General features: G+C 41.6%; 1 protein-coding gene across 6 annotated transcripts in view; it reads left to right on the top strand.

The window, feature by feature from the left end:
• AKNA (AT-hook transcription factor) overlaps positions 1-24,045 on the top strand; it is a 74,961-nt gene extending 50,916 nt beyond the window's left edge. For 4 of the 6 annotated variants that reach the window (XM_007474512.3, XM_007474514.3, XM_007474513.3 and 1 more), the window contains 10 exons: positions 1,246-1,352; positions 1,893-2,122; positions 2,432-2,585; positions 6,544-6,714; positions 8,013-8,128; positions 17,350-17,478; positions 18,026-18,121; positions 18,582-18,698; positions 19,124-19,328; positions 22,614-24,045. In XM_007474512.3, coding sequence (XP_007474574.2) covers positions 1,246-1,352; positions 1,893-2,122; positions 2,432-2,585; positions 6,544-6,714; positions 8,013-8,128; positions 17,350-17,478; positions 18,026-18,121; positions 18,582-18,698; positions 19,124-19,328; positions 22,614-22,905 — 1,617 coding nt within the window. In that variant the 3' untranslated portion in view covers positions 22,906-24,045. The remainder of the gene's footprint in view (positions 1-1,245; positions 1,353-1,892; positions 2,123-2,431; positions 2,586-6,543; positions 6,715-8,012; positions 8,129-17,349; positions 17,479-18,025; positions 18,122-18,581; positions 18,699-19,123; positions 19,329-22,613) is intronic. The other 2 variants (XM_007474516.3, XM_056812013.1) reach the window with 1 other exon arrangement.
• Positions 24,046-24,478: the final 433 nt, after the last annotated feature.

The raw sequence follows: 24,478 nt of genomic DNA, 5'->3' as shown, positions 1-24,478 counted from the left end.
GGTATTTGAGTAGTTTCTTATTGTTTGGAGTATTTTCTCTTTGACCTGGGAGCTCCAGAATTTGACTATAATATTCCTGAGAGTTTTTATTTGGGGACCTTGTTCAGGTGGTGATTGGTGGGTTATTTCAACTTCTATTTTGCTGTCTGGTTCTAGGGAAATTTTCCTTGATAATTTCTTGAAAATTATGTCTAGGCTCTTTTTTTGATCATGGCTTTTCAAGCAGTCTGATAATTCTTAAATTATCTATCCTCAATCTATTTTCCAGGTAATTTGATTTTTTGATGAAGTATTTCATATTTTCTTCTATTTTTTTCATTGTCAGGAAAGTGTGGACTTTGATATTAAATATTCATGGAGAAAAGATTACAGGTGTAGGTCTAGATTATATCTAAGATCTCTCCTCTGACTGAGATTTAAGGAATTAGAAGGGAAGATTTTGTCCTTAGCCAGATTTTAGATGCTCATTGACCAGAATTTACCATGGTATTTCAAATGTGGTTACATCGGGGCTTGTGTATGAAGACTTCTAAGGGCTGAGCCAAGATAGAGAACAGAGAAGCATTCAGTTAAGCTCTCCAAACAATTATAAATAATGCCTCAAATCAAGTTCTGGAATGGCAGAATCAACAAAAGGTCAGTGTGAGACATCCTTCCAGCGCAGTACAAAATAGGAGATCAGAAAGAGATCTTGGGACACATCATGGCCTGGGGCCTGTCTCTTTCATTAGGGAAGACCATGTCATGGGAGGAGCTAGTATTTTACTCTGAGGAAGAGAAGACATAACTAGGGAACATAATATTAAGCTTTGGGGTGACTATCATCCAGGAAAGGATATTTTGTTCTACAACCTTGGTCCTAGAAGGCAGGACAAGCCATGTACAGAAGTTGGAGAGAGATGTGTAGGCTTAAATGTAAGGAGAGGCTTCCTAATAAAGCTGCCCCAAAGTGGTATCTTGGGAAATAGTGAATTTCCCATCAGTGGGGATGTGTAAGCAGAGAATGGATGCATGGCCTTGTTGGGGATCTTTATAAATGGGATCTGTTTAGGCACAACTGTGGACCAAGTGACCTCAGAAGTCTTATTTCAACTCTGAAGTTTGTGAAGATTGGATTTGGATAAATTTAATTTTTACAAGTTCTATGACTGTCGATCAGTCAAGATGTTTGGATTGTGAAAGCAAGTGGGGAAGTATTCAGGCTGATATTCCAAACTCACTTCCTAGGCCATTGTTACTTTTCAGGAGCACTGGATAGTGTCCCCAGGAACTGACAGTGGCTTTGTGGGATCTGAAACCAGCAGGATATCTCCATTAACCCAGACTCCAGAGCACCGACTTTCCCATCTCAGGTATAGCAGTCCACATTTCTGTCTCCTAACTCCTTGGGATAGCCCCGATCTCAGAAATGGTGACAAACATATATGTTGGGGAGGGAGGCTTCATTAGGTGGATGGGGTTAGAAGGTGTAAATAAGTGTCATGGGAAGATTGCTTAGGAGAAAACCCAGAAGACTGAAGTGAATACAATATGAGGAAAGACAGTGAATATAAGACAAAAGAACTTTGTGGTATGGTAGAAATAGAACTAGATTCAGAATCAAAAGAACCCAAGTTTGATTCTCAGCTGTGACACTTAAGAGCTATGTGTCCTTGGTAAATCACAGCACCCTGGCCTTTAAGGAATATTTATTTGTAAAAATGAGGTAACTGGACAACGACCATCTAAGGTCCCTTTCCAGCTCTAAATCTTCTATTTGTACTAGATATCTTTACTTAGGAGGGGATGGATTAAAAAAAGCACATGGACAGGAACTATTATAATATATTTTGTTGGCAAGAAAAGGGGCAGAGTGAGTGGGCCTACTGACATTTCTCTTTATGTGGTCACAGTATGTCTTTTGGTACCAGTGACCTGAGGAGATTACCCCAATCATCTACAGCATGTCTACCCCAAGCTCCACCTTCTCACCATCCAGGAAGGGACCAGCTTGTCATCGGAGTATCCTCTGGGCTCAGTACATCAGGGGCCCATGCCCAAAGATCCGACCCCATGTCAGTCACTACCCCAAAGAAGTGGACAAAAGGTTTCCGCCACAAAATGGGACCAGGCACAAAGATGGGTGAGTGGCCATGGAGGAAACGTTTGGGTGGCAGTTTATCTTCATGGCACTGCTCATATATGAGGGGGATGGAGCTTAATGCTCTTCCACCCATGCCTTTGGAGTCTGGGCCAATGTTGGGCTCACTCTAGTAATTAGTTCAAGAGTATCAGATGGATAATGTCCCAGTGTGTCCTCCCCCAACTCAGTGACACTGAATCTATAGGCATGTAGATCTTCTTGACTCTTAGATTATAGCCCCACCTAAGGGAGACTAATTTGCAGCCTTACCCAGCTCCTTCCTGTCTCTCCTGGTTCATCTCTTATCAGCTGACTTGGATGGCGAGGCCCATGATGGGGTCCATGAAGGGTATTCCCATGGCAGAGAAGATGACCGGTCTCCTGCTCCCACCCCTTCTGATGAAGCACATCAGGACCCAGAACAAGACCCACTCAGCAACCTCATCTCCCGGGAAATGAGAGAGTGAGTGTTACCATCTGACCATATAAGTGACAAAGTTGTAGAGCAAGCAGGATGATTAGAGGTCATCTAGTCCAGTATACTCATTTTATAGATAGGAAAACTGAGGCACAGAGGACTGAAATGATCCTACCCAGTGTCATACAAGCAGGTGAGCAGAAGATTCCAGGAGTCCCAGTTCAATTATTTTTTCCCTTAAATGTCACAGTTCATTCTTCCTGTTTATTGGGGGAAATTGTTCATGGGATACAGTTTTCCAGATGCTGAAATTCCCTGTCATTACCTTTATCCTGAAGGGAATGCCTTGGCTGGAAAAGAAAACATTGTTTGGGTTCCCTTTTTCTCCCAATTGTACTATGTGAGAATCTGTGCTGTATCCTTAGCCCAGATACTGTCTGTCTGCAGAGAAATCTCAGATAAGCCATAGTTTTAAATGTTTTCTGTTAGTTTTCATTTTATCTGCTTTTGGCAAGTGGCGTACATTCTTCCCAGGCCATCTGGATGTAGCTGTCAGCATAGACAAACGTATTGTTCAGTGGTGGGCATGCCTTTTGAATTCTTCTCTTCTCAAGACTCTCTTATTAGGTCATAGATCATAGAATGTTGACCATAGAAAAAACCTAAGAAACCGGCTAGTTTAACCACTTCATCTTAAAGATGAGGGAAGTTGAGGCCCAGAAGGGGTAAGTAATTTACCCAAAGTCACGCAGAGATAAACTTGGATTTAGAGCTTACGTGTCTTCCAGTATCTTCTTCTCTGCCAGGAGCCTGCGAACTTTTTTCTTAATATTTTGATCATTATGCTTCAATGTCATTTGGTTCCCTTTATAACTCTGTTTATTATTACATTTTATTATATTACATTATATTTTTTTAAAATCCTCACCTTCTGCTCTCTTAGTATTGAGACTATTACTTCTAAGGCAGAAGAACAGTAAATAAAGGCTAGGCAGTGACGAGTAAATGACTTGCCCAGGTAATATTTGAGCCCCGATTTGAACCAGATCTTCCCATTTCCAGGCCTGGCTCTTTATCCACTGAGCTACCCAGCTACCCCTATTTTAAAACATTCTTTTGAGCAGGAATCCACAGGCTTCATCAGACTGTCAAAGGGGTCCATAACCCACCCAAACACATTACACAAGATCATTAGGAGTCCCTCAGAATAAAGGCAGAAGAGCATGGAATAATAGAGCTCACAGGTGGATTGAGGCTTTCAGAAGCAGCGGAAGTACTGGACAGAGCCCTGAACCTGGAGGCAGAGAAACTCCATTCAAACCCTCCCTCAGACACTTCCTTAATGAGCTGTGTGATCCTAGACAAGTCATTTAAACCTCTTTGCCTCAGTTTCCTCATACATAAAGCGCAGATGAAATATTTGCAAGCCTTAAAGCACTCTATAAACACTGGCTGTTATTACTGTCCTTCCCAGGATGGAGAGAACAACTAAACAAAGACTCTAAAGGGGCCAGCCCTAGCAGGATTCGGGGCCGTCCTTAGAGGGATGAGCTGGAGTCCAACAGACCAAGAATGAGAGGGTTAACCCGCCAGGCCCATCTAAAGCTGGGTCCTAATTCTCCTTCAGCCTCCCCTTCTCTCCCCTCCCTGTGCCCCTGAGAAGTGAGAAGCCCTAGAGCTCCCTGGCTCCTTTCCCCAGCCCACACGGGTCCTCATCATATGTCTCCTGATTATGTAACCCTAACAAATGTCTCCATGGGGATTGCTAGGGAACTGGCCTCAAACACATGTAGCTCCACCAGGTTCTAAGCGCTGACTCCCCTGAGGCAATAAAGCCTCACGGATCCCCAGGGCCTCTCCTCCCCATACCTCCTGGTCTGCAGAGGAACATTAGGAGCTGCCGTATTGAGGGAAGAGCCTGGCGTCAGGAGGACTGTAATCTCTCAGGAGCCTGGCTGAGTCAGGGACCCTAGAGGAGCTGTATTGCTCGGGAAGATGGCCACGACAGTTCCGAAGTTCCTGGATTCCTCTGTCCTGTGTGTATGAGTGCTGTGCCTGTAGGGGTGGAAAACTGGCATCGTGGCTCCAATTTGAGAGGGCCTTGACAATCCCAACCCTTGAGATGAAACCCACTTAAGAAGAGGGCCCAAGTTTCTTTTTTTTTTTGAAAATTTTAATTAATTTAGAATATTTTCCCACGGTTACATGATTCATGTTCTTTCCCTACCCTCCTCCCATAGCCAATGCACAATTCCACTAGCTTTTACAAGAAGAGGGCCCAAGTTTCTGATCCTAGCAGATGAGTCTGATTTAGAAGAAACATAGCCTCTGGGGTAATGCGAGGAAAATCCAGGCTTTGCAATCTCAGGGGGGGGGGGCTGGATTCAAATCCTGACTCATCAACTTGCTAGATGGGGCACTTTGGATAGCTTATTTCATGTCTGTGTCCTCACTTTCTTCATCTGTAGAATAAAGTGATTGGACTAGATGATGCCTAAGTTCCTTGCAGTTGTTTCTCACTCCATCCCCACCATTGTTTTAAAAGAAGAACTGGAGGTACAGATAGAGGAAACTACTTTCCTAAGGTCACAGAACAAGTTAGTGGCAAAGTTACGGGTCTCTCGATAACCAGCCCAAGGTCCAGTGCTGCCTGTAATAGAAAACTAAGCCCTATTTCTCTTCCGACTCTGGGGGGAGAGATGCAGGAGATGGGGAGAAGGGAAGAAAGGAGAGTTAGTAAATGAAGATGACCTTGTAGGCAAGGGTGTGGCGGTATTTGGGGCATTTTGTCTACATTTTGCCGGCTTCCTGGGTAGCCTTTTACTCAGACTGCTCATGGTTCCCACCAGCCCACTGGCTTCTCCAGCCCGTTAGTAGTGGTAGCAAACACTTGGATTGGGTTCCCCTCCCCTCCAGTGTCCAGGGGAGGATGCTGAAAACACCACTCTTTTCCCAAGCCTTCTGGAAGCTCATGATATTCCTGAGTAAGCAGCAGGGTATCATGAGGAAAAAAAAAAACCCAGGTTTTGGAATAAAAAACTGGGTTTGAATCCTGCCTCTGCCTCTTACTGCAATATGTGTGACCTTAGATAAATTACTTACTCTCCTCTTGGCCTCAGTTTCCTCTTCTGTAAAATGAGAGAATTAAAAGAATGAGGTGATTCTCTAGAGGACTTCTGACCCTCTTCCCTATGGGAATCTCTAAAGGGCCAAAAGAAAAGTTACCCTCCCATTTGCAATTTATCTCAACAGAAAATTTTCCTTAGCAGAGTTAGATTTCTACTAAACATATAAAAACCAGAACCTTTCATTAGCAAGAATGTCACCCTGTCTCCCTGAGGTAGACAAAGAGGCATCATGAGGAAACAAACTGTTAAGAACGCCCAATAACGGTCCACGAGAAGGTATGCTCCTTGAGAACGGAGTGTGGTGTCCATGTTTTTGTTCTTTGTCTTTGTTGTATTCCCAATGTTCATAGCACAACGTCTGGCTTGTAAGTGCGCCATCAATGTTAATTTGTTGGTTGATATCTTAGGGAGGGCTCAGGAGGGACCCTTTGTTTAGAGATATTGGAGAGAGTTGTGGGGAAAAAACATAGATAATGAGTTTGACCCCTCGAGCCATCAAGGCCTGGCCCATGGAGATACCAAGTTGCATACATGATCAACAATTTTCTCAATGACCTTCTCCTGTATCTACATGGAATAGTAGAAAAGGGTCAGATGATCTGAGTGGGAATCCCAGCTCTGCCACTTAGAACTTGTGTGACCTTGGAAAAGTCATTCAAACTTTATAGGCCTCAGTTTCTTCATCTGTAAAATGAGGAGGTTGGACTGAGATGGTCTCTGATGTTCATCTGTCTCTAAACTTATGAACCTCTGAGGCCTTAACATCATAGGTATGCCTTGACCAACAGATAAAGGCCCTAACACAAAATGGTCAGAGGAATCCCTTTGTTTCCCCCATTGTGGCACTCTGTTCACCAACTTTCTTTCCATGACAGCCAAGCCATCCGAGCCCTACAGCAAGAAGTGACCCGGCTTCGAGAGAAGATAGAGGCCAGCTTAACCAACCCATCTCAGGACAGCTCAAGTCATAGCTTACAGCAAGCCACCAGGGCCCGGAGCAGGTTTGCAAAGGACTCTTTGATTTCTGGGGGCCCTTTCCACACTAGGTGTGTACCTCTCAGGTAACTATAGAATAATACACAGAATCTCAGAATTGGCAGGGATTCAGAGGTCACTGGTTGAACCCATCTCTGAGCAGCCCCAACAAGTAGCCCTCCAGGTTCATCTTTTTTTTTTTAACCCTTACCTTCTGGTTTAGAATTAATCCTAAGTAATGGTGCCAAGGCAGAAGAACAGGGAGGGTTGGGCAATTGAGGTTAAGTGACTTGCTCAGGATCATATAGCTGAGAAGTATCCAAGACCAGATTTGAACCCAGGCCTGGTTTTCTATCCACTGAACCACCTGGCTGCCCCTCCTCAGAGGCTACTGCAAGAGTGAACCTGCTAACTTCATTTTTAAATTTTTTTAATTTAAATTTAAATTTTATTTATTTTTTATAAATTTATTTTTTTTAATTTGGTCAATTTCGAACATTATTCCCTGGGTACAAAAATCATTTTCTATTCCTCCCTCACCTCCCCCCACCACTCCCCTCCCTTAGCCGACGCACAATTCCACTGGGTATTACATGTGTCCTTGACCAGAATCCATATTCCATATTGTTGGTATGAACCTGCTAACTTCAACAACACTAAAGCCATCCTAGTTGTGGATGACTCTAATCCTGGTGCCAAATGGAGCACTTCTAATTCCTTTTCCACATTTCAGCCCTTCCATACATACAGACAATGATCATGTCCACTCCACCCCAGACTTGTTTTCTCCAAGTAAAACATCTCGTTCTTCTAACCAGTCAGCCTTCTATGGCATGGTGTCTAGTTACCTCAGCCTCCTCACTGACCTCTGCTGAATGCATGCCAGCTTGGCCACAGCCTTCCTAAGATATGGTGCCCAGAACAGAATAAAGTTCTGTGATAGAGATCTGGCCAAAACAGAAGGGTAAGAGTGTCCAGAGCGGGGCACAGGACTGTCTCCAGGGCCTGACTAGGACAAAGGGTAAAGGGGCTGGAATTAAACTGTCCCCTTGCTCATTCTGTTCCCTGTGGCTCTACAGGATAGGAACTCAGGCTTCGAGTTCAGCTTCCTATTTTTCCACTGGGAGCATTAGTTTACGCGCCACCATGGGCCCCAGGCACCTGAAAAATAGAGTGCATCCCCCAATTATCTGAAGACTTACTGTGCCTTGGGGAAAAATGGCTCAGTGTGTTCTTTCCTTTGGGTTGGGGCGCCATCTATTGATCCTACTGTCCTTGAACTATTTGATAGACAAAGTCAGTCATAAAAGATTACATTTCTTAGAAAAGTTCCAGCAGTTGACTTTGTCATATTTTTGCCTTTTGCCAGTAAATATGTAGAGAGATACCAGGGTGATCGTGGAGATACAGCCCAAAATAATAGGACAGTAAGACTGCGGATGAGATCCTCCTCTGTGCCTCGGGAAGGGCCCCAACCAACCCAAAGTAAGTGACTTCCAGGAAAGGCTGACTTTCTCTTTTTGTTTTTCAAAAATGTTTATTTTCTGTTTGGAATTCTCTTCCATATCTATCCCCTCTCTATTGAGAAGGCAAAAGAAATTGGATATTCATTGTACATATGAAGTCATGCAAAACATATTTACACAGAAGCTGACTTTCCAAAGGTCAGGGTATGAATAAGAGAATTAGAGCCAGGAAACCTGCTTCTCCAGTGCAGGACAGCTTTGCCCTCAGGGGAGTTGGCTGGGGACTTTGAGCAGGTTTGTCCCATGGCTTTAGTGGAAGGAGCACTAGATTTGAAGTTGGAAGAGCTGTGTTCAAACTTCAGTTCTTTACATTAGCTGTGTGACCTTGGAAAAATCACTTAACCCAGCATAAAATTAAAGGATTTATAACTAGGAAAAAAAAATCCCTGGAGGATTATCTAGTCTAACTCCTTCATTTTACAGATGAGAAAATGAAGGTTCCAGAGAAATAAAACCTTGTATCCAAGGTCACAAAACTAGTGGAGACTTGGATTCACATCTGTTTTCTGTGACTCTGAATTACAGATTTCACACTCTCTCCCTTAGCTTCAATTTCTTCATAGGAAGATGGGGATAATATTTTTCTACTTGCCTCAGAGTCATAGAACTTAAGAGTCACAAAGAACCTCAATGACCCATAATCAAAAAGGGGTCTCCACTCTAGTACTTGACAAGTGGTCTTCCAGCCTCTACTTGAAGTCTTTCAATGAAGAGGAATCCACTGAAGCCAGAGGTAGCCCTTCTACTTTGGGATGGTCTCATTGATTAGAAGCTTTTCCTGAAATCAAGCCTAGATTTTCCTCTTTGTAACTTCTACCCAATTCCATTCTTGGGGACAAAATGGAATCCTTCAAATCCCTCTTCCACATCACTGCCCTTCAAATACTTAGAAACAGCTATCATATCCTTGAACCTTCTCTTCTTCAGGCTAAACATCTTTCAGTTCCTTCAACCTTTCTCTGTATGACATGGACCTTTGCCATCCTGTTCTGTCCTCCAAATATGTATATATCATCCAGGTTATTGGTGACTTTCTTATACTATGAGGCTCAGAAATGAACCCAACAAGATTGCTGTCAGGGAATCACCTTATAGGTAATCTTAGCACACTGTATAAATGTCACTGATGATGATGTGGAAAACAAAGAGGGTCCTTCAATTAAATATATTCTGTCCCTTCAGCCCCAAAAGTTAATATAACTTCTTTTGTTTTCAATTTTTTTTTATCATTTTAAACACTTACAAACCCAAACTCAAAGGGATTTCCATATAAAAAGAAAAAGAACACATAAATGAAATCATAAATCTCCCATATGTTTAAATTACTTTTCTTCATAGCTATATAATAAATATATATAATAAATCCCATCCACAAATGACCCAGATCCTCTCCCCATCACATAGGATATCATCATGGAGGCCAACATGTTCATATAAATTAAGTCTTTAATATTTTGCCTTTCTGTTGACTTTCTAGAGGTAATATTCACAATTTATTCTTCCAGCACTACTCATTTCACTATTCATTATCTCATATAGTTCTTGCCATGTTTTTTAAAAAATCAGTTTGCTCCTACTTCTTATGGTGCAATAGTATTCCATCAGAATCAATTGTTCAGCCATGCCTCAATTGATGGGCATCTCCTCAGTTTACTATTCTTTACCACCACAAAGAGAGCTGCCATAAATATTTTGGACCATATTGATTCTTTTCCTCTTTCCATGATCTTCTTGGAAAACTGACCTAGTAATGGTATTGATGGATCTAAGGGCTCAATTTTATAACTCTGGGTGTAAATCCAAATTGCTCTCCAAAATGGTTAGATTAGTTCCCAGCTCCACCAACAGTACATTAGTGTCCTCATTTTTCCATATCTCCTTCGATGTTTGTCACTTTGCCCTTTTGTCATTTTAGCCAATCTGGTGGGTCTTACAGTTTTTTTGTTCTGCATTTCTCTAATTAGTAGTATTTTAGAACATTTTTTCATGTACCTATATATGACTTTTATTTCTTCATTGGAAAATTGTTCATATCTTCTGCCCATTTATCAAATGGGGGATGGCTTTTATTATAAATTTGACAAAGTTTACTATATATTTTAGATATGAGACCTCCATCTGAGAGGCAGTCCTCCATCTGAGAGGCAGTCTATGAAAATTTTCCCTCGATTTTCTGTTTTTCTTCTAATCTTGGCAGGGTTTATTTTATTTGTACCAAAACTTTTCAATTTAATTTAATTATCCATTTTACATTTCAGAATACACTTCATCTCTTGTTGACTCATAAATCACCTTCCAGTCCATAAATCTCATATGTTTCCTGTTCTTCTAATTTCCCAGTGGTATTGCCTTTTATGTCTAGACCCTGTATCCATTTTGATTTTATCTTAGTGAATGGTGTAATATATTGGTATATACTGTAATGGTGGAAATTTCACCTTTTTAAGATTGATGTAATATTGAACAATGGCCGCCAAGGAATTTACTTATGAAATTCCTAAAATGAAACACTCAAGTCAGAATGGAGTTTATGGAGGTTTAATCACAATGGGAGTAGGGAAAAGGAGAGGGAGAGAAGGAGAGAAGAGAAAAGGGAAAGGGGCTACTCAACCTCTGACCAAGGCAGAGGGAGTTTTAGGCCCAAAGGGCCAAGGTGGAAAGAATCAGTCCTTAACTCACGTGAGTGATCTGAAGGAAAGCTGTCTGCGGGCGTCCTCCCTGTCCAAGCTCCTCACACCAACTCCCTCTCGCTCTCTCCACAGGAAGTGAGCGAATTCCAGAGGCTGTTCCCTACCTCACTTCCTGTGTCTCACAAGTGCCAATGGTTGGCTCTAGCTTGGCTTAGGACAGCCCAGGTGGGCAGTTAGTTATTTCTGATTTGTCATTGACTAGCACATGCCCGTGTAGTGTGGGTGTGCACAATTTTTGGGTGCTATACCAAGATGGAGACTTTTAAAATTCACAATCTCCCCTGATGATGATTGGGGGACTAGTCTCCCCAATTGATCACTAAACATAAGCATACTGCACCCCCAAAATTTCTAACTGTAAGTGTATACAAAAATTTTTACCCACTAAGAGGAAAATTATAATAGTTGTAAATATGGGGAAATAGAGGAGAGAGAAAGACAGCAAACCAACGTTTTGCTGGGCGCATTGACAAAAACCAATTAGGGGGCAGTCCCCTTTGGCATAAGAGTGTACATTCAAAAAATGTTCAATCAACCACACCCCAAGGTTCATTCTGGATCTTCCTGTAGTGAAAAGGTTTAGATATATTTCTGCAAACAGTTAATTCTCTGGATTCAGTTAGTTAGCAAGCTTCTTCTCTGAAGATTTATCTCGAACAAAATTTAAATCTTGGATTTGATGAAATACAATCCCCCCTGAAGAAAGTGTTGAAAAAAACACTGAGTCCAGCTGAGGATTCAAGTTTTAGTTGTGGGGGTGTGTGAGTTAATCCAAAAGGAAAACAAAACAAAATGAAAATAAAATAAAAAATCAAAATCAAAAGAAGAAAAAGGGAAAAAATTAAGGGAAAAATGTATACCCTTTATATATGCATATATTTATATTAAAGAAGAATTCAAAATCAGTATCAAAAAATCAAAAAAATCTATGTATACAAAATTTGAGAAAGCAAGAATAAAAAAAAATTTTTTTTTACAGGCCCCTGTATTAGGGTCCAGTTAAGTAATTTCTAATCCCACAAGTCTGTAGGACAGAATGCAGCATATTTCACTTCCCCATTTGTAGCCAAGGCTGCAGGAAGTTGCCATACTATAGGAGAAAAAAAAGAGGACCAGATTTTTATTTTATATCTAGGGAAGTGTCATTCCCTCATCTGATTTTACCTTCGTTCTCAGGGATGGAGGGAGCCAGGATGGTAGCCAACCTTTGGTACTTGTCTGTAGGTATTTTCACGAAGAGTGTGGATTCAAGGAAGGCCTACATCTTAACGTCTGTCAAGTGTCGCAACCTCGAGTCTCACACTAGGTTCAAGTCTTTAGTATTGGCTTAGAAATGCATTAATCCTACCTGGATTGGTCTTTTGATTTTTAGACCTGTGAGTTCTTTTGGCATTATCCAGGTTATCTCTGTGCTCCTTTTTTTGATCCTGTTCCTAGAATCAGACACAAACATTAATCATAGTCCCACAACAATTATCAATAAATGGCAGGTTCCCATAGTCTAAAGCTGTTTGGGTGCGTATTAATAATAACAGCAAGTATATATATTTAAACTAATATTGTAGAATAAAATTAATATTGATCATATGTACCTTAAGTACATAGAAATGAGAAAAAGGGAAAAAATAAAATAATGTAAAAAAAATAATAAAATAAGGAAAAGAGAAAAAAGGAAAAAAGAAAAAAATTAAATTTAGGAATTCAATGTGTCAAAAGCAGAATAAAACAGTTCCACTTGTCAATGGGTAGTTATATCTCCACTGCATGTATAGGATACAGTCAATCAGTCTCAACAGAGGATGCTCTCTTTACATGTGAGCAGTGAATCCAAGAGTCCTTTTTTCCAACCTTTATAGATGTTGGAGTAGTTAACAATATTTGGAATGGTCCTTCCCAGGAAGGCTGGGTTGCTCCTGTACGCTGGAAGTTCTTTATATACACGTTGTCTCCTGGGTTCAGGTCGTGAAGTGAGAAGTCTAGTGGTCCAGCTTGTACTGCAGCTCCGGATTCATGTAGCTCACGCAGTTTGTGCTGTAATTCCTGTATATAGGAAGCAATAGTAGTATCTCCCCCTAATAGTGATGTATAAGCCTGGGAGAAAGGCTTAGCCTGTATAGGCGGATGCCCAAAAAGCATCTCAAATGGTGAAATATGTAAGTCTCCTCTAGGCCTGCTTCTAAGATAAAATAGGGCCAAAGGGAGAATTTCAGGCCATTTTAAATGGGTCTCAGTGCATAATTTTCCAATCATAGTTTTAAGTTCTTTGTTCATCCTCTCAACTTAGCCTGAACTCTGGGGATGATATGGAACATGGAATTTGGGAGTTATCCCCAAGCAAGAATATATCTGGTTTAGAACAGAATCAGTAAAATGACTCCCCCTATTGGAATCAATACGTGCTGGTAGGCCAAAGCGAGGAATAATTTCTTTTAAAAGCACCTTAGCAACAAAAGCTGCAGTGGCTCGGGCTGTAGAAAATGCTTCCGGCCATCTGTTCAGTTGGTCTACTATGACCAGACAAAATTTATATTGTCCAGTCTTTGGCATCGTTATAAAATCTATCTGCAGGTGCTCAAAAGGTGTGTAAGCCAGAGGACGCCCACCAAAGGCTTTGCCACGAAAGGCATGTTGGTTATATGCCTGGCAGGTAGGGCAGGCTGAACACACTTTAGAGGCTATGGTAGTTATACCAGGGGCTATCCATACTCTCTTAACAGAGTCCACGATGCCCTGGGTACCAAAGAGGCCATTATTATGAACAGATTGGCAAATTTGGTGATAGAAACTTCTAGGGAGCAGGGGTTTTCCTTCAGATGACACCCAGACTCCATTGACCTGTTTTGCTTTGAATTTCTGTTTCCATTTTTCCACTTCCTTCTCATCATAGAAAAGTGATAAATTTGAGTCATCAGTAGTTGTTAATGTTAGAAGTAATTCAGGCTCTTCTATGGCTGCTAGCTTTGCAGCAGCATCTGCTCGGTCATTTCCCCTAGAGACAGGGTCGGTGCCACCTGTATGGGCTGAGCAATGAACTACAGCTAGGGCTTCAGGCAGCTGAAGAGCAGAAAGTACTTCATTAATAATTTCAGCATTAGCTATGGATTTTCCAGCTGAGGTTAAAAATCCTCTCTGGAGCCATAGCATCCCGACTGAGTGACAAATGCCAAAAGTAACTGTAATGGTGGAAATTTCACCTTTTTAAGATTGATGTAATATTGAACAATGGCCGCCAAGGAATTTACTTATGAAATTCCTAAAATGAAACACTCAAGTCAGAATGGAGTGTATGGAGGTTTAATCACAATGGGAGTAGGGAAAAGGAGAGGAGGGAAAGAAGGAGAGAGGAGAAAAGGGAAAGGGGCTACTCAACCTCTGACCAAGGCAGAGGGAGTTTTAGGCCCAAAGGGCCAAGGTGGAAAGAATCAGTCCTTAACTCACGTGAGTGATCTGAAGGAAAGCTGTCTGCGGGAGTCCTCCATGTCCAAGCTCCTAACACCAACTCCCTCTCGCTCTCTCCACAGGAAGTGAGCGAATTCCAGAGGCTGTTCCCTACCTCACTTCCTGTGCCTCACAAGTGCCAATGGTTGGCTCTAGCTTGGCTTAGGACAGCCCAGGTGGGCAGTTAGTTATTTCTGATTTGTCATTGACTAGCACATGCCTGTGTAGTGTGGGTGTGCACAATTTTTGGGTGCTATACCAAGATGGAGACTTTTAAAATTCACAATACTTAGTTTCTGCCAAACTTGTTTCCAGTTATTCCAGCAATTTTTACCAAATAGTGATTTCTTATCCCCCAAACCTGAATCTGGTTTTGTCAATACCAGATTACTATACTCTTTCACTGCTGTTTGTTATATCTGCCTTTCTGTTTCTTAGCCAGTACTAGATGGGTTTTTTTATCATTCTAGCTCTATAATACAATTTAAAATCTGGTACTGCTAGACCTTCTCCATTTATGATTTTTAAAAATTAATTCCTTTGAAATTCAACTCCTTACCATCAGAAAAACTTGGGAAGTTTGAGAATCTCATTCTTTTTCAAGTTGCCTCTTAATGAGGGTCCCTAAGGTAGAGTACACCAATGATACTCCTATCTAATCTAGAATAGAACATTTAGAACTAGAAGGGACCTTAGAAATCCCATTTAGTCATCCTTGGAATGTTACATATGAGGAAACTTGAGTCCCACCCAGAAAAGAAAAACAATTTACCAATAGCCATGTGAGCATTAAATAACAGAGCAAGAATTTGAGTCCAGGTCCTGTAGCTCCAGAATCCTGTACTTTTTTTTCTGTATTATTTCATTGCCTTAGGATAGGGATTGGGCTGTTTTTCATTTTTCAGCAAACATACATTAAATATCTACTGTATGCCAGGCATCATGCTAGACACTAGAGACATAGTGACAAAAATGAAACAGCCCCTGACATGACAAGTTTATAGTTTATTGGGGAGGTGGGGAGAGCATCTATACCCAGATAAGTATGAACAATATATATACATACATATATATTTATATATATATATACACATATATATGTCAATACAGAGAAATGGGGAGGCAGTAGGATTGAAAATAGCAACAATAGGGATCAGGATCTGTATCCTATAGGAAGTACTTCCTATAGGATACAGAGAGAGAACAAACATTCCAGGAATGGGGAACCAGCCTGAGAAAAGTCAGAGAAGCAAGAGATAGAATGTCATTTTGGAAGAGAGGAAGTGGTTAAGTTTGACTGTAGCATAGAGTGTAAAAAAAGTATAATGTAAGATTTGTCTGGAAAGATGGGTCACAGATAAATTGTTTTTTTTTAATTAATTGATTTGTTTGTTATATTAAAATTCCCCAGTATTTCCCTCCTTTCCCTCCTTGCACCAAAGAAGGTAAAATTGACCAAATATATATATAAAGTTATGTCTTGCTTATTTCTATTTATCAGTTTTTTCTCTGGAGGTGTACATACACAAGTTATTCTTCAATCAACATTTCTGTTGCTATATATGATGCTCTCTTAGTTCTGCTCATTTCACTCTTCATAATTTCATGTGGTTCTTTCCATGTTTTTTTAAACCCTTATTTGCCATCTTAGAAATCAATACTACATATTGGTTCTAAGACAGAAGAGAAGGTTAAGTAACTTGCCCAGGGTCACACAGCTAGGGAGTGTCTGGGACTATATTTGAACCCAGGACCTCCTATCTACAGGCTTGGCTCTCTTTTCACTGAGCTACCTAGCTACCCTCAGTGGATTGAGAGCCAAGCCTAGAGACAGGAGGTCCTGGGTTCAAATCTGACCTCAGACACTTCCCAGCTGTGTGACCCTGGACAAGTCACTTAACCCTCATTACCTAGCCCTTACTGCTCTTCTGCCTTGGAACCAATACACAGTATTGATTCTGAGGTGGAAGGTAAGAGTTTAAAAAGGGGAGGCTATTAGGAAGACATGTATTGGGGTGGGGGGGCAGGAGAGGTTTGCCTTTGGGCCATCTTAATGGAGCTGTCCAACCTTCAGAATTCACATTAGCTTCATTTGAACATCACTATATCCCAATTCCTAATCCAACCAGCCACAGGCATGTATCACCTTAAAGGTAAGACAGCTTCATAGCTGGGTACCATCTCAGACATGAAAACATTGGCATGCTTAGTGCCTTTCCCTCTCTTCCTCTCTCCCTTTTCTTCCTCCCTCCCTCTCTCTCTTTCCCTCTCCTTCCCCTCTCTCTCTGTCTCTGTCTGTCTCTCCATCTTTCTATTCCCTCCCCCTTTCTTGTTTTTTAGAATGGTGGGTTTTGGAAAAGTGAGAAGAAAAGTTGTAGCAGAAAAGATGTGGAAAGCTGATCAACATCAATCTCTTCCTCAGACATGACACTATTTTGTACCTCTCAAGTGCATGTAACAAGGGGTTTGCAGTTTTATTAATAATCACTCACATTTCTAGAGCACTTGACAACTTACAAAGCACTTTACTCACAACAACCCTGAAAGGCAGACAAGTCATTACTCTCACACCTTCCTTTTGACAAATAGGAAAACTGATTCTTGAAGAGGCTGAGAGAATTACCCAAGGTAAACACAGCTCAAAGTGATAGAATCAGAACCCAAACTGAGGTTTTCTGAGTGATTTCACTGTTCTTTTCAAGACTCACACTTTCTTTTCATTTCTTTTGAGGAACTATGATTCTTAACATATGTAGAAAAGATGCTGCAATTTTATTCCTTATTTTCCTTCCTTCCCTGATCCCCTCATCTTCTCCATGGCCTTATCCTCCAGGGCCCTTTCTTCTTGGATTAATCCTGAACCTAAGCAGCAGAACACTATTTCCCTTCAGGAAATACACTTCCATCAGGCAGAAACTTCAGGGTGATGCAGGGTACATTCTTCCCCCACTATAACCCATGCTGCACTCTAGGGAAGGACCCTCCTCAGTGAGTTTTGCTTCTTATGCCTCTGATGATTTCCTCTGGTTCTCTTGGACTCTGTTCATTTCAGGTTCTGAGTCAGAAAGGTCTGGATCCAGGATCCAGGCTGAGGAGAGCAGAGCTGGAGAGCAGAGCAGAAGAAGAGAAGGAGCCAGAGAGAAGCAAAAAGGCACAATCTGTTTCTTGGGCCACTACACAGGTAAGACAAACAAAAGGAAGCACTACACTTGCTGAAGCCCAGGCCATTGGCCTTGAGACCAGTCTAAGCGAAGTATTGGGAAGATCTTAATTAAGAAAAAAGAGCAGGGGCAGCTAGATGATCCAGTGGATTGAGAGACTGGGTTTGGAATGAGAGGACCAACCACAACCTTGGACAAGTCACTTAATGTCTCTGAGCCTCCATTTTCTTAATTATAAAATGAGAGAGTTGGTCTGGATGACCTCTGAGGTCCTTTTCATGGCTCTAAATTTATAAGCCAGTGGGCCAGGGATTGATTCTACTAGAGTTATTCTTGCCCACACCAGCACCCAGAATCATTCTAACTCAAATGGAACGGGCAATTTGATTTTCTGATTTAAAATAAATGCCATATTGACCAATAAATAACCAACAGATGACAAGCCTGTTCCACACTCAGGACTCTTTTTACATGTGAAAATATGATTTCATTGTGGACTTTTGATGTCTAGTTCTGTACCCATTTCAAAGGTGGCAAATAGTTACCATGTTTGCTTTGTGTCTCTAGGTCAAGAATATTCTGTCACATCCTCCCAGCACAACCAAACAGACAACAATTCTCTCTCTTGCTCCTGCTGTCACACAGTGAGGAAGAAAATTTCTGGTAATCATTCAATCAACAAAGCATTATTTTAAACAATTATTTGCCAGGCACTGTGCTATGGGTGTGCGGAGGGTACAAAAACAAAAATTAAACTTCCTATCCTTATATTCTACCAGATGGGCAGAGCACATGCCTCATGTGCCAGTGTTTTATCCATAGATGTTTCTGTCTAAAACTGCCTCCATTAATTGAGTTTGAGAAACCATGGACATTTAGTGTTAAGATCACGAAGAAAAACTTCCAATTGAGGCAACAAAATTTCTGTCCTATCTCTTCCACCAACCTTGCTACCTTCCCACCCCAACACATCCTTAGATGCCAGGAACAAGCCACATCATTTCCCTAGCATGACCTTAGAACTAGCCCCAACTTGCACCAGGAGAGCAGACTCTTTTAAAAATCACAATTCTTCTGTCCAAGGTCCCATGGACTACTTTAATGGCTATTTTTCATTTTATAGATAATGCTCCCAGCAAAGATTCAGAGAAAACATTTCCCCGTGACAGCCTCAAGAAGACCCAGTGTCCAATGTGCCATAGACCCAGGAGTCCCACAGAGAGAAGCAAGGAGTCCTCTGGTAGGATAGAAATTTATTTCTTGCTCCTCCCCCTCCTAAAACAATGTTTATTATCACAATGAATTTAAGAGTCTTATCTATTATATTCTCTATATAGCTATTCTAATTCTCCATTTTGTAAAAAGCCTTTTACAGGGGTAAAGCAAGTTTCTTTCTTTTTTTTTTTTGGAAAATTTTATTTAATTCATTTAGAATATTTTTCTGTGGTTACAAGATTCATGTTCTTTCCCTGCCCTCCCTCAACCCCGCTCCCATAGCCAATGGGCAATTCCTCTGGGTTTGGTAAATCAGTTTCTAATCAGCAGTTGTACTCTGGGAGATGGGAACTCTTAGTGGTGCTATAATCCCAGGTCCATCTCCACATCTGTTATTATTCTCCTAGCAAGATAATGCCTGACTGTCTTTGGTTCTCATCCTCCCCACAGGGATAGACAAGAGCACACAGAAGGGAGCATCTCTAAGCTCTGGCCTGATTCGCAAGTCTGAGCAACGGCAGCAACAGTCATCTCCTCCATCACTTTCTCAGCCCCCTGCAGTGTGGTACCTTGCATCTCCGCTCCAGACTCCAGCGGGGGCAGCTGTGGCTTATGTCCCGTCGGTTCCGGTGGTGCCTTATTCACCCTCGAGACTGTAAGAACTGCTCTCTTCTCCTTCCACAGGTTTACAGGCTCTTTTGTCCTGACCGCAGAGCCAGGCAGAGAGCAAGCATGTCTTTCTCCTCTTTGCTACATGACATTTACAGTAAACGAGGAATCCTCTGGAGCGGTCACATTATTTGAATTCACACTATTCAAAAATCTAGCCTAGCTAATTACTTTAGTTAACCAGTGAGGTTCCGTTTAATCTGACAGACCTTTATTGGATGATGGAAGGACCTCTGAGCATCAAAGGAGATAATACAGGCAGTTCCAAAAGGCTTCGTGCTATTTTAAGCTTCACTCACAATCACACTAAGACTTTTGAGACACCATACATATTCGGTGTATAAAAACACCTTGCAAACTTTTAAACCTATGAACTCCTGATGAAAAACATTTTCTACCATTGTACATCAGGACCTTCTCAACAAAAATCTTAGGGAGGTGGAGAGAGGAGATCAAGAGATCAGATTATATAGGATTATAGAGTTGTAGATTTAGAATCAGAAAGGGGCCTTGTTTTTAGTTGTTTAGTCATTTTTTCATTGTGTCTAACTATGATCCCATTGAGGGTTTTCTTGGCAAAGATGCTAGAGTGGTTTGCCATTTCCTTCTCCAGCTCATTTTACAGATGAGGAAACTGAGGCAAACAGGGCAAAGTGACTTGTCCAGAGTTACACAACTAGTAAGTGTGAAGCCACATTTGAACTCAGATATTCCTGACTCCAAGCCTGGTATTCTATGCACTATGCTACTTTGAGAAAGGGGCCTAAAAGGGTTCTTATTCCATCCCTCTGATTTTTTAAAAATTAGATCTTTCTCTCTTGCTCAAAGTAGACATGTAGCAGAAGACCCTTTCAGGCCCAAACCCACTTCTGATTGGCCAGATGCTTTGACCTGATCCATTTTTTCTGATCTAGGTTTAATTTACCCCATCTTAGACAGCTGGGAATCCCCCTATCCCTCCTAGGAGCTCAGCATATTGGAACCAAACTTGGCGCAAATAATCAATTGCCTCAAGCCATGTGACATCTGTAAGGTTAAAATTATGTTTGGGACAGAAAAAAAAAATCTAAATTTAAGTGGTCGCCAAGGGAAATCCCAAATAATAAAATACCCAAATCAGCTGGAATTTTTTGTGGTGATTTAACTGATATAGTGGAGAAGATTAAGAAGAAGGGAGAAGGAAAGGGTGAAGGATTTCTTCCCCCACCCCCACCACCCACCTGGCTGGTACCGGGCTAAGATTAGAAGATCTAGAAAGAAAAAGTAAGAGTTTGGAATGTGATGGAGGAAGGAATCAACCTGAACTCCAAAAGGGGCTCAGCTGAGATGCCTGAACCTGAATCAGGTCAAGGATAAAACTCACCGCCAAAACTCAGACAAATAACTGCCACCACTCCGAAGATGTAGGAATGCCTAGCACACTGCCAGCCAGAGTTGCCTCTCCAGGGAAAGAGGAAGAGACAGGAAGTGACGTGCTTTATATAGACATTTTTACATCACTTTTCTGCGTCTCACCTGTACCAATGAGGGCTTAGCTCGACTTAGGACAGCCCAGGGGTCTGTCCTTTTTTCAGCACATGTCTGTTGAAGGCCATCTCCTCAGATAATTAAATCTTGAGTTTGATGCAGATCTTTCAAATCTTGTTAAACTAAGAAGGGAGGAGAAATGTAGAGTTTCCAAGACCTGATTCTGTTATTCCAAATATCTCTATTGTTATTGATCAGGAAATAGCTAAATCAAATCTTCTAAAGAATGGTCTGATTAGGGTGGAATAGTTTTAAAATTCACACATCTCAGAATACCTGAACTCATCTACAGGTGTGGACCACCACACTGGACCCAACTCCTTCATTTTACAGATGAGGAAACTGAGTCCCAATGATGTTAAGTTCCTTATCTAAGATTGCATAGTCAGTATGTGTCAGAGGCAAGATTTGAACCCAGATCTTCCTGACACTGAGACATTCTATTTTGTGTCCTCTCCATAACATATAAATGTTATCATTTTCTACAATTTGTAACATCCTCAAAAATCAGGGTCAAATAAAGCTTTATGAAGAATCTTTGCCACCACTGCCTCCCACATACCCCACCCCTATTTTTTTCTACTGATGATTTGATTAGATTGGAGAGGCAGTAATAATGTGGTATCTTAAAAGCATGTTGAACAAGATACCTAAGAGCTAGGCCATACTTACTTATCCCTCGCTAAGCATCAGTTTTTTCCTCTATTAAATGAAAGCTTGCACTTCATGGGTTTCCATGATCTCTTCTAGCTCTCATATTCTAGAACCAACTTGATTGAATGACTTGACTTACTGGCTGTTGGGGTTTAAAAGACCTCAGTTTGATTCTATTTTTAAAATGACCTTTACCTTCTTAATATTAAGACAGAAGAGGGGCTAGGTCACACAGCTAGGAAGTGCTTAAAGCCAGATTTGAAGGTTTGATTCTAATGTACCCACTCTCGACTTTGGGTAAGTCCTATCTTCGTTCTGAGTCTTTTTCCTACTATCTTAAAAAAAAAAGTTGGACTGTAGAGGAGCTCTGAGATTTCTTCTACATCTTGTGTTTCTCTAAATTGAGAGATCAGAATTTGATCTCCTTTTTTTCCCCCTCTCCTAATAGGGGATAAATGAGCAGTAACCTAGTTACAAATCCAAGAAAAGAGGAAAAACGAAATGGGCCAGAGACTCTATAGGACTGACTGATAAATTTCAAAAGATCAAAAAGAAATGGACAATTGTTATCAATTATTATTATTATCAATTATTATCAATAATGGATCATTAAAAAAGGGGTCATGCAGCTGGGTGGCTCAGTGGATTGAGAAAACAGGTCTAGAGACAGGAGGTTCCTGGCCTCAGACACTTCCCAGCTGTGTGACCCTGGGAAAATCACTTGACCCCCATTGCCTAGCCCTTACCACTCTTATGCCTTAGAACCAATACACAGTATTGATTCTAAGATGGAAGGGTAAGGGTTTAAAAAAAACAAATAAATAAATAATGGATCATGACCACTTCCAAGTCGAAGCCTTCTGATCTTTGTGTCTATGCCCTTCAAACCAGAGAAAATAATCTAGAACATGTCCTATTAATCTCCTGTGTAGTCCATTCACTGATCAGGAATCCAGGAATGGATAATCCAAGCGTCCCATGCTTCTTTATATTGGGCTTATCCAAGATTGATGGCCCGGCAGAAAGGGCACAATTCTGGTACAGGCTCACCTTGTGGTGCTCACCATTTATTTGCTTTGCCTCTTCCCAGGTACTATTCTCCAGCAGCACCTACCTCAGCCTCCTCCCCTCCACATTACCCCAGTGGTAAAAAGCCTGCCGAGGTGAGACCCTCGACTCAGAGCCGAGGAACTCCGACTCCAACCGCAGGCCACCGCGGCTCCTCGGAATTGGATCTCATTGACTTGAATCGCCTCAGCCAGTCCCTGAGCCAAGCTGTGGAAGCAGCCAGAAATGTTGAGCTCACCACCAAGCAGATGACCCGGTCTCTGTCTGCTGACCTGCACAGAGCCCGAGGTCTGAGGGGATCCTGCCTCTTTTGACAGGAACTGACCTAAGTGAGGGGGTAAGAGGGCAGGGCATCTGACCTGTTTCATCTAGCATGGTAACCTTCTTGGAAGAGCAAACATGTTCTGGAAATAATAGGGGAAAATTCCTCAGTTGGAAGCTAAATTGGCAGCAGATGGCTGGCTTATTTTTTTTTTAACCTTTGGGGGTGGGGGTCTATTTTAAGGAGAGAACAATATTTTTCCAAATAAAACAGAGAAGTCTGGGGCTTTCTGTCAGAAGTCAGTCCCCAGCAGTGATGCTGAGAATGAACTCTGTACACAAGGAACTCTGGGAATAGCCTTTCCTTCCAAACTTGTACTTTCCTGCCTCCAGCTACTGATGCCTTTTTTCTTAAAGGCCAAGCTGCCTTGTCTCTGGTCTCCACGAGGAGTCTGTATGAGTCCTTCAAGAGTCAAGGAGAAGAGGGGCTTGCAAGGGGCGGATGTGTATGGAGAAAGGAAGTGTTTGGGAGGATGGAGCCATTGCCAGCTCCTGCAGAGACAAAAGCTGTTTAAGGAAAAAGGGGCGCTTTGCTGACAGCTTCTGCACTATTTTTGGAGTCTGGTTGGGCAGAGGCCTCTGGATTTTCAAGGCAGCAGACACTCAACCTTCAGCTTTTGCCAGAAAGAAGAGCTTCCCCAACAGTCTGTTTGGAGCCAGTGTTTCAGAAGTCTTTTTTTTTTCCTTCTGCAAGGATTCCTCCTGGTACCTCCTCCTATACCTTCCCCCTTCCTATGGATTTATTTGGCATTTATCTGATTGGAGCTGAGCCAGTTCCTAAGGGTTCTGTCTTTTGGGTACAGACTGTTGCACTGAGGGATCCCATAATCCCCTGCATTGACGCTTACCTCAGCATTCCTAGAATGCATAGCATAGATGGCATTTGTATATTTGAAGTATTTTTAAACCTAATTTTAATTCCAAAGGTTAATGAAGAAAAATGAATGCTGATTTTTTTAAAGAAAAAACAAAACAAAAATAAAAATGTGTCTGGTGTGTTTTGTCATCTTGATTTCCTAAGTTGTTTGCACTGAAAATAGAGGGAAAGCAAGCGAGAAAGGGGCTTTGTTTCTTACAACCAGCCTCTGAATAATTCTTTGCAAAAATAAAGATTGGATTCCTGTCTTCCCTTCCTTCCGGCATTCATTCTACCTTTCATTCCTCAAACTTGTCTCTTCTAGTTGCTTTATTCTCTCTATTCATTCTTCTTCCCCTTTTGGACACTGAAATAAATTCTTTTGGAAAGCAAAGGCAGCTTCTAGTCCTTTTCCGTCTTAGCTGTAATCTGCTTTTAGACAGTCCAAAAGGTTCATTGACTTAAAGTGGAAATAGGATTCTTTCCTGTAGGTGCTAAGCTACTGTGTTGTGAAGGCATTCAGAATCTGAGTTTCACAGGTGTGTTATACTTTTGAGGGAAAAGGGCCTTTGAGTGGGAAGGGAGAGAGCCAAAGGGGGTGTTGGATGAGAACTCCAAATGCCAATGTACAGTATTTACATTAGAAATAAACTTTAAGGGGGCAGCTGGGTGGCTCAGTGGATAGAGTGTCAGGCCTAGAGACAGGAGGT

This window comes from Monodelphis domestica, chromosome 1, assembly GCF_027887165.1.
Source record: "Monodelphis domestica isolate mMonDom1 chromosome 1, mMonDom1.pri, whole genome shotgun sequence".
NCBI classification, from domain to species: domain Eukaryota; kingdom Metazoa; phylum Chordata; class Mammalia; order Didelphimorphia; family Didelphidae; genus Monodelphis; species Monodelphis domestica.
The sequence above is the reverse complement of the archived record's forward strand: the minus strand, read 5'-3'. Positions and strand labels throughout refer to the sequence as shown.